The 10,959-nt window shown below is 31.3% G+C and overlaps 1 protein-coding gene and 1 non-coding gene across 2 annotated transcripts; one reads left to right on the top strand and one right to left on the bottom strand.

Annotated features, from left to right (window-relative positions):
* Window positions 1–431: 431 nt before the first annotated feature.
* On the bottom strand, window positions 432–6,155 carry LOC120086795 (uncharacterized). The gene is made up of 7 exons (XM_039043590.2): window positions 5,667–6,155; window positions 4,715–4,855; window positions 4,255–4,620; window positions 3,910–4,155; window positions 3,042–3,134; window positions 1,989–2,189; window positions 432–878 (listed from the first exon to the last, which is right to left on the bottom strand). Exons 1-7 carry the CDS (start codon window positions 6,009–6,011, stop codon window positions 663–665), a joined length of 1,608 nt encoding a protein of 535 aa, XP_038899518.2. The 5' UTR covers window positions 6,012–6,155; the 3' UTR covers window positions 432–662.
* Window positions 6,156–8,162: 2,007 nt separating this feature from the next.
* On the top strand, window positions 8,163–8,234 carry TRNAM-CAU (transfer RNA methionine (anticodon CAU)). Its single transcript has one exon. It is a non-coding gene; the product is annotated as a tRNA-Met (tRNA).
* Window positions 8,235–10,959: the final 2,725 nt, after the last annotated feature.

Raw genomic sequence — 10,959 nt, forward strand, 5'->3', positions numbered from 1 at the left:
ATCAAATACCAAATTGAAAATCTAAAATGCACATATAAATTATACTGAGGGTGTTCACATAAGACGCATTGTCAATGTGAAAAAAAATATATTCCACAAGTGGTAAATGCAGGTTATTTCACAGAGCCTGATCAAAAAGAAGCTCAATAAATATAAATAGCAGACTTCACTGAGATTTACCAAACATCAGCTCGTAACTTTATAGGTATGCTTGATTTTCCATTGGTACAGAAAAAGGTTAACGTAACCTATTTTCTGATTGAGAGAGAGAAAGAGAGAGGCACCTCCTTATTTGAATTTTCCATAGGAATGACAAATTGGAACAGTACTGAAGCAACATTATACGCTACAAATTACTACATATTGCTTCAGATATGTAAAAGCTACAACAAAATCAATACGGCAACAATTGAAGTCATCAGACTCGGACATACTTGAAACTCAATACAGACATGCATTCATTTAAGGCATATAATGTACATTAAATTAACAGCTATTGTGCATCGGGCATTGTGAGGTATATTTACAACTTGTATTATCAACATTCTAGCAGCTACACTGATGGACTACCTTTTTTTTTTTTTTTTTGGTCCGAGGCACACTGATGCTCTACTTAATATTCTACACATCCTACCCACAGGAAAAGAACTTTCAAGACGTTTCTAGCAATTCTTTGGACGGAAGTACTCGGTTGGAAGAGAAGGGCATCTTTCATTCATATGTTTATAGGGATCAATGCTATTATATCCTTGTAAATCCATTCGATACTTTCCAAGAATCTGACAATATGGAAGCTTGACATTGTCCCCACCGTTACACCACTTCGGAAGGCGGCTTGAATTGTTTTCATAAAAGTTGAGAGTGTATGCATCTTTAATCTGCATATTTTATCCATAATACATTAAAGATCCGAAACACGGCAAGATGATCAAAATCATACATTACAGAATGTTAAAATCTAATCATATATCAACATTACATTTTTTTTCATCAGAATTATTTTTCCGATAGGAACCAAATCCTCATTGTTAGTAACCATGTCTAAAAAAGGAAGCAGAGAAAGGTAGCACGTCTACCATACTCAGAGACAAGGGAGATCTAGGTTCTAATAGAATACTTTCAATTTTGTGTCTAAATGGCCCTTAGTATCTAATAAGTCCTTAGACTTTCAATTTAGTATTTAATAAATCCTTGAACTTTGAATTTTGTGTATAATATGTCCTTAAACCTATTTGACATTATTAAAAATTCATATATCTATTACATACTGCATTGAAGTTTAGGATCCTATTTCACACAATATACAATTTATGTCTAATAATTCGATTAATTTTAAAAGATGATGTATATACTAAGAACCTACTATGGTTCTAATAGACAATTTTAGAATTTAGGGACCTAACTTTTAAAGTCTAGAGATTTATTAGACACAAATATGAAAATTCAAGGACTAGACTTATAATTTAACCAAATATCATTAACAAGTTAACAAAATATGGGTTATTCCTACTCCAAGGAATGTGAATAGGTATCTCTTTATTTACTGGATAGAAATTACAACCTATCGACTGGTGAAAAATTCGACAGGGTCAAACTTCTCCCCCCAACTATATCAAACTTGACTTTAATATAGAACACATACTCCCTATCCCTACTCAAAGCAGATATATAGAAATGAAATATATATGACAACCGATCAGGTAATTTACAATTCCCCTTCTAGTTTCCTATTAAAACTGTCAGACGTAGATAACTATTCAAATTGAAGGATTGGATGTCGAATAGAATGATTATAAGCTAGATTTGCTATAATGATGGCTGATGAAACATAAAAATATTCCTCCACCATCGACTTTTAGTTTCTTCAACGTCTCTTGTCCAAAAACGGCACAAAGTAATAGGAATGACACAAATTGACCAACTTTTTTTTAACATTCATCAAAAAAAGGAATTGTAAACATATAGCAGAAAATTCTCAGCGAACTTACTGTGAACTCTGTGACTTGAATTGAGCTAGCAAGTGAACCAAAAAGCCCAGCCTCCTTGTACATTTCAAGGATAAAAGCAACACATGATGCTGATTTCCCATCAGCATAGATCCAGTCGTCCTGTTCAGGAATTGCCAGTAGTTCACCAAAAGACGATCCTTGCTTTTCAACTTCAACTAGAATCTCAGGAAGGTCGAGGCCCTGCAAGGAAAAAAAAAAAAAAAAGCTAAACAAAAGAACATTGGGAATGAAAAATGGGTCAAAAATCATGCCGCAGGGAAGGGGATTGAATGTGGAAAAAACTATGGACCAATGTCAGATGTCACTAGTGATATTGGGCTTGTTTCTCTTTTTTATGCCTTTGCAATATTTAATTTTTCTCAATGTAAGTGTGGTTCATTTATTTATTTTTGTTTTTTAAAAAATGAGATCATATGTAGAGAACTTTTTCGCAGAAAGTGATCCAAGTGCCCTTGACACTCACTATCTATTCCGAGATTAGATCCAACCATAGGAGAAATTTGATACAAGGCATCTAAGAACCAGCATTGTTGGACATTTCTCTATCCCAAGGTAATACAAATGCTATTACACCAATTACTAATATGTGAGGCCCCTAATCACGAAACACTATTCTAGAAGGGGTAGCAAAGGGTCAAGCACCCTCTACAAGTTAGTTATATAGTGCATGGAATGCGGGTTGCATATATGTTTGGGGTGAGGAATGTTTATTTTAACACTTTTTGCTGTTACAAAAGAGAGGAGTGAAGGAAAAATTGCTAGCCCTCTCTAATCAGCTAGGAGTTTTTGTATCGCCTTAGGGCTTAACTTTCCTCTGTTTATCAATATATAGTAAGGGGATACCTTACACCATACAGAATACAAAAGTGCTCTCTGAAACCTTTCCATCATTTTACATATTCAACTCCACTTATAAGGATTTCTTCATTTTACCAGGTAAGCATTATGACTACCTTTGTTCCAAGTCGTACGTTCAATCGTCAATTTTCTTATAAAGATTTCTTCATTTTACCAGGTAAGCATTATGACTACCTTTGTTCCAAGTCGTATGTTCAAAGCCTCATTCCACAAGTTTGCCGCAAGGGTTGGCCTCACACGTGTCCATATTGTCATAACAGAAGCAACCTGTAGTAGAAAAGTGCCAACAATCAAACTCACAGAATTAAACTCATAGAATTAAATGATAAAACTCTTTAGGAGAGGTAAGTTAAATATATAAACATCATTGAGACAAGTTTATATTTAAGACCTTCTAGGTTGTGTTCTCTTTTGATTAATATACATTGTCAGGTTTCTCATAAGAAAAACAAACAACTAAACAAAACAAAAGAAACAAAACAAAATAATATTTTTTAAGAAAATCCAATTGACGAAGAGCTAGAAATATTCATTAACCATATCTGAAAGGTTAGTGTTAGTGTTACAATGACAAGGCACCATATACTGGAGAATGATGCATTTGGTGTCGTGCAGAAATGGATTGAAGTTTGGGAGTTTGATTGAATCAATTTAATTGGTATTAAGAATTTCTGTTTTTGTTTGCATCAGGCTGCTTTATGATGGGTTTTGAAAGGCTTTATGTTTGTTGGTAGTCGGTTCTCGGTTTTCTTTGAAAGATTGAAGTAGCTATTAGTTTTCAATGTTTGGTGAAGGTCTTATTCATAGTTTCATCATTCATTCCCAAGCTCTCCAAGTCTTTCAGACAAAAAGTTTCAAAAAGTTCCTGGCTCAACATGGCTAATCTCTATTTGGTTGTATTTTCTGTTTGTATTTTTTTCCCCTTTCACTCCCTTTGAGAGTTTGTATTTTTTGAACATTAATTCCTTTCATCATATAAATGGGAAGCTGTTTCTTATTCCAAAAAAAAAAAAAAAAAAAAAAAAGGGGTACAGATTTATACCAAATGGGCATCCAAGGGCGGTGGATAGTTTCCATGTGTGGTGTCAATCCAACTAAATATCAAGTTATGATAACCATATGGTTTCCCAACCATGCTCCTTACATACTCCCATGCAGCAGTCTCATTAAACTTTGCCCGCAAATCAGGATGCAAGGGAAGAAATGCAACGTGGGGATTGGATGAGTCGTTGTTGAGTGTGTAGTCCCACCACTTATCCCATGGTAAAATATCAATAATATCATCCTCCTGCAAGAAGAATAAAAGCACACGTTAGCTTTAAATAACATCATTTTCCAGCTGAAGAATAATATCATCCTCCAGCAAAAAGAATAAAAGCACATGTACCACTCCATTTCCACGCCCAGATTCAGCAACCCACAACTTTCCTTCAGAGTCCCTTAAGCAAACAGCAGAATGACCGGCATATGATCCAGTAACCCACTTCTGTAGAGTCTCAAAAGCACCCCATGGACCACGAATTTTGGATAGTGCTAAAAAATCTCCAGAGTGAATATCATCAACATCAACAGTCGTAGTCCATGGATGATGACGTTCCTCAAAAGTAGTACCCATGTGATTCTCAAGAAATTTAATATTAGATTGCTCGCCCCAGTCAGAAGTTGCAAACAGAGGGAGGACATCAAGCAACGCTTGAAGGGTTTTCAACACTCCAGCTTGCAAGAGGAAAATTGAAACGCCTGCCCTTTTAACCTGATCTCAGAAGAAGATACCAACAAGTTTAAAAAAAGGAGTTGCTAACTTTTAGAAAACCACCTTGTTAACCAGCATCACGCTAGCAACTTACATATTCAAATTCTTCTTTTCCTTCCCATTCGGCAATCTCAAGAGTATGTTCTCTGGACAGGAAATAGTAGTCCCATGTTATGCGGTATGGAGTTGCAAATATATAAAGATCCATACACGTCCAACTATGTGCATCACTAGCCTGCATAGGACATATATTAATAGTAGAAGATACATCAAACTTGCAACTGGCAGCCAAATTCTTTCACATCTTTATGGTAAAAGCATGCTAGAGGGCAGCATCAAAATAATCCTAATCAAATCTAACTCCTAATTATTTGCCAACAGGCGAAAATTTATGTAAAAGAAACCTCAAACATGGCACATCTCAAAAAATGCACAATCCTAGTTTGGTTAAAAAAATGAAATCAAAAGTCATAAAACAGAAGAAAAAAATTACATTTTAAATGAAGATGAAATCAGTTTCCTATAAAGATTAAACACAAAAAAAAAAAAAAAAAACAAAAACAAAAACAAAAACAAAAAACAAAAAACAAAAACAAAAACAAACAAACAAATAAATAAAGAATCACCTGGGCACTCACAGCTCGTAAAAACACAAACAAATAAACCAAGGGGGAAAAAGTCTTCTGTCGATCAATTCAATCTAGCAAGACACTTGATACGAATGGTAAGGGGTCAATTTAAGACCTCATATGTTATATCCACAGAGTAAACGTTAAGCTCATTCTTCCAACTCACTAACTGCCATCAAACTTACAAAATGAAATTCAAAAGCCCAAAAGCTCAAATTAAACTTATCTTATCGAATTAACGACCCTACTCTACTCTTTCAGAAAGCAAAACAAATCAGCTACACTACAATCAATAAACTACACACTACACACAGCTCAGCACTTTGTCCGAATCTCCTAGTTTACAAACACCAAACCCCCACAAAACTCAATCAGAAATAGCACAAAATTCGAAACTAAAACAAAGCTCGTACACACCTTTATATGAAGGGTACCACCGCCAAATTCGGAGCCAGATTTGTTATGAAATTCAAGCCAAGCGGTGTTCTTATAGAAACAAGCCCCTTGCCACTGAATAGAGTTCTCGGGAGAGGTGACAGCTCCGACGAAAGTCGGAAGAAGATCGGCGGCGTTGTTGAGATAGTTGAGAATCGGCCATGAAACCTGTCTGGGTAGCAATGGAAGCAGGTCGATAGGGGAAAACGGTGATTTCAGGGCGTGTAGTTGGGATGAAAGAAGAAACCCCACGATGGAAACAAGAAGAATAGTTCTGGGAATGAAAGAACAAAAAGATTTAGACGAAGGAGAAGAAGAAGAAGCCATGGATGTCACGAAGTAATCTGAATGGAGTTGAGAGATTGGTATAAGAACACGCAACGATTACAAAAAATTGGGCAAACCGAAAACTTCTTGTATTTTTTTTTTTCCTTCTTTTTCTTTTTTTCTATTTTTTTTTCAGTCAACACTTTTTTTATATATATAAATCGAATCGACCATATAATTAATACATTATTACATGTTCACACGATAATTCGAATTCGTGGGATTGGTATTGATTTGTGTAGTGATTTCCTATTATACAATCCTCCGACGTCTTGTTTACATCTTTGACTTGTTGATTTTTGAATCGGATATTAGTTTATTGATCTTCGACTTGATCTTTTACTTAAAGAATTCTCGATTTTTTGTGGTATGTAATTTTGATGAACCTTATATAGAGGGTTTGACTTTGTATCCAACTTTTAGGTCTGTTATAGTCAACGCGGATTATTTAAGTTTAGCTCAATTCTAACTTGGGCTAAATTAGTTGAGTCCAACCAACACATAACATAATTTGATTGGGATAGCTTGTTTTGATAAGTATATAATTTCGATTTGTCTATTTTTACATTGGTAAATTTAATTTAAGGACAATTCTAAATTTGTAAATGGTTTCAAAATCAATAATATGTAATTTTATAATTTAATTAAAATAATGATCCAAAGTCATTTGTAATTTACCCTAATTTATCGTTCAACACATGTGGTAATAATAAAATTTTAAAGAATAATTTGTGATAATTAATTTTTTTACCTTCTTTTTCATAATGGTAGATGAGCAAAGTTGGTTTTTGTTTTACTTTTTTTCTATTTTACAATATGGTGAAGAATGAAAGTTTTATCTTGAAGTCAACAATATAAATTGTTATATTCATTTTGACAATAAGTTGGTTGTTATTATTATTATTATTGTTATTTTTTATTGATGTTTAGAGCAATGTAGTTTTTCATATATTATGTCAATAGGTCAAATGTTCGAATCTTTTAACCTCACATATTATTGAATTAAAACGACGGTTTACCACATGACTTTTATATATAAAAAGTTGGATAATGGTGAGTCAATACTTAAAAGAAAAATTGTAATTGGTAGCAAAAAAAACATGAGGGTAATAGTAAATCTAGCGATGGTTTTCCAAATTTATAAATATAGCATAAATTTTAAATATGATTTCAATATTTTATTATTTCTATTTTATGTTTATCAAAATGCTGTGTTATGGTGGATGTTGTTTCTTCAATTATGGTTTTTTTCTTTGTTTCATTTTGATGTTGAATTATTTTCATCTAATAAATTTGATTTCGACGAAGTTTAGGTCTTGGCAAATATGTTAATGTTTTTAAAACAAAATTATTTGATTTTGATGATATATTTTAATTGCATTAATCGTGTCAACCAATATATCAAATATAAAGTATATCAATTAATCGTTCGATTTTCAAAAATTTGATGTGATTTTTATGGCATATAAGTTACAATTAATTTGATGTGTCAATTATTGAACAAATGTACATCGTATTTCAATTAGTATATATCAGATTTAGAGAGAGGGAAAACATATAAATAATATTGTTGATATACTAAATATGATATATGTAAATTATAATTCTATACTTAAAGTAAAACATAGGTATTTCAATTATATATCAATATTAATTTAAAAAAATTTCAAGTATACCATAGGCATATCAATAAGATATCTTTATGCGTTCAAAATACAATACTAGTGTATCAATAGTTTATTAATACTTATACAAAATTCATATAAAATATAACATTGATGTGTCAATTGTATATTAGTAGTCATTGAAAATTCATTTCAAGTATATTGTTAGTGCATTAGTAGTATAGCAATGCTCATTATAAATTTGTTTCAAGTATAATACCAGTGTGTCAATAATTTATCAACATTTATTCAAAATGGTTGCTATCAACAAAACAAACTAAATCATTATAAGTCGGTGATAATGTAGTAGAAAAAACAATTGTCTAAAAAAAACGAACAAGAATCCAAATTAATTCTAAAAATAATTATAAATGCACAAGCAATTATTGACTGATAAATTTAGATTACGATCGTAAATTTGGTATAATAAATATACCAAAATTATTCAGAAAGAAATATATATTAAAAAACACTCTAATTTTAAACAATCAGAGTGGCGCAGCGGAAGCGTGGTGGGCCCATAACCCACAGGTCCCAGGATCGAAACCTGGCTCTGATAGAGAAGGCTTTTTGGATTTTTTTTTTAATGCACAAGCAATTTTTTTTTTTCTTTCCCTATTTTCCGAGTAATTTTTGGAATTGGGCCCAGTGAAAATGGGGCGCATTGGGCTTGGCCTTTTGCTGAATGAATCTCATGTAAATAATAAAGTTAATTATTAAATTAATTATAAAAAAAGATTTACAATACATTTACTTTTTTCTATTATTATTTTTAAATATTGACATAATATTTTAATCAATTAAAAAAATAAGAGAGAACGAGTGTCAGAGACGAGAGACCAAAGATAGGTTTTTTAATTATTATTTTAATTCAAATTTCAAATGTTAGCGTTTGAAATAATAATAATAAATTAATGAGCAATTTTTCTTGGGAAATTTTTCAAAAAATAGATAATACGGAAACTATTTACATAAAATAAAATAAAATTGATATTCTTTATAGAGACTTGTAGAGATTAGTAAAAGTCTATTAGTAATAGAAATTGATAGAAGTTTATCATTGATAGATATTGATGAAATCTATCAATTTCTATCCGTTTAAAATAGTTTGACATTTTTTCTATGCGTGATTTTTTTTTCCAACTTATTCTTAAAACTTGGACGATTAGAAGGATAGATTTTAAAACTTTAGAAACCATACATATATTGTCAAAAATTTAGGGATTAAAAAAAAGTAATTTTCTTAACTTTTAAAGTTTTTCTTTTTAATTTATCTAACAAAAGTAATAAAATTATTTCTGTTAATTTATTTTTCATTCAACACAATAGTAATGTTGAAGTTGACGCGTTGAATTATAGTCTGTACCTGTAATTATGTTTTAATTGTGAAGAGAAAACAAAATATAAGTCTAATTTTACTCTATTAATAAATGGAATATTTTCTAGCACTATTCACGAAAAAATATTAGATGATATGATTAAATTTGCTTTCATTTATTTGATTAAATTTTTTAGTGCATTTGTGATTTAAGATGACATGAGAACAAGTAGTCTAAAAAAGTTATGTGATTTAAGAGAAAGTGAAAGACCTCTAACATTACCTCTAACTTAAATAATGAATTTAAAAATTCATATTTAATATAACTATCGCTCAAATGATTAAGACTTAATATACTTTTTTTCTTTTAAAATTGAATGTACAAACTCTAATGTCCCTAAAACCAATAATAACGATAATAATAAGTTTGTTATAAATACTCGAATTATGGATGTCCATATATTAAATATATTCTTAAAGATATTTTTCATTATCTTTTTCATATGTGGTAAAATCTATAAATAATGACCCTTGGTACGATCAAAATATATAAAGAATTTAGAATATAGATACTCTCTATTTTTTTTCTCTTGCAACAAAGTTGACTCCATAGCCCATATATTTCACATAATATGAATTTGATTTTTTTAATAAAAAATATACTATTTTTTTCTAGTACTACTTTTTGTTCTTACTATGAATTTATTCTCCATAAATAATGGTTAATAGTTGGAATTCACATCATTCTTAATTAATATATCGTTGGGAGTGTTATCTATTAATAATAAAAAATGTTGGTTGCTTGCTTGTTACTTTGGGATGGGGTATTTTGGCCATTATAATATTTGTCACGTAATACATGCATAGATTGTACAAATAATTAATTTGTATAGTTTGAGTATTTGCCCACATTTCTTTAAGTATTTATCCATACTAACATGTTACTACATGTGCTTGGAGTCACAATAACAATTTTTTAAAAGTAAATTCAATAGAGTTTTGAGTTATAAGATTTTATTTAAAATTTGCAACCTTTAGAGAATAGTTTTTCTTTTTTTTCTTTTTTTTTTCTTTTTTTTCTTTTTTTTCTTTTTTTTTACAACAAGCTACCAATTTAACTTTTAAAAAAATGCGACAATTAAATTGAATGGATTTTATTTACACTAGTTTTTCTAAATGTTGTGGTTGTATAATATTGTCTATATTTAAAATTATTAAAAAAATATTTGAAAAAAAAAACTCGCGTTATGAGCTAAAATTATAGGTGCATATATATTTTTAAACCACGGTAGTACATTGTTGATGCAAAGTTAGGGGCAGAGCAAATGCACCTGACCCTCACGTGACACAAACAATTAAATTTATTTGAAGGAAGGAGAATGTAGCTTGCAAAAGAGAAAACTTACACACCGGTGTGGTGCTTGGTGTCACAATCGCACCTTCATAAGGGTCTCGAGGCAATTGTGCGATACTTGTTCTCATCCTCGAACAAGTTAGGCAATCCAAATCTGAATAACCAATGACACAATGGGCGTTTCTCACAACCTCCACCATTGTTCTTGAGAAAATGTTTTAGAAAACAGGTTTGGAGAAAAAGGTTTTTGCAAACGTTTGAAAGCGTGATTAAGCCATGAACATATAAGCAACAACATGACTTTATAGCATACAACTCACGAGTATCAGGATATGATGATTAATCTTACCCCCATACAGTGAATTCTGAGCAATTTTGTGATTGTCACCCTTGCATATAGACACGGTCACTTACAATAAGATGAACTAATAAAGGAAACTAACTTATAGAATGAAATACATAAGATGAAAGCATGATAAAAGGGGGTTGAGATGGGCATGCGGCCATGGGCAACAAACACTAGACAAGCGTGACCGTGACATTCTCCCCCATTTAATTGGTTGATGTTCTCATCAACCGACTCTACTCGAACTTAGTGACCGTTGGAGCAAC

Source organism: Benincasa hispida, chromosome 9 (assembly GCF_027475165.1).
Source record: "Benincasa hispida cultivar pf3 chromosome 9, pf3_genome.v1.1, whole genome shotgun sequence".
Taxonomy (NCBI): Eukaryota; Viridiplantae; Streptophyta; class Magnoliopsida; order Cucurbitales; family Cucurbitaceae; genus Benincasa; species Benincasa hispida.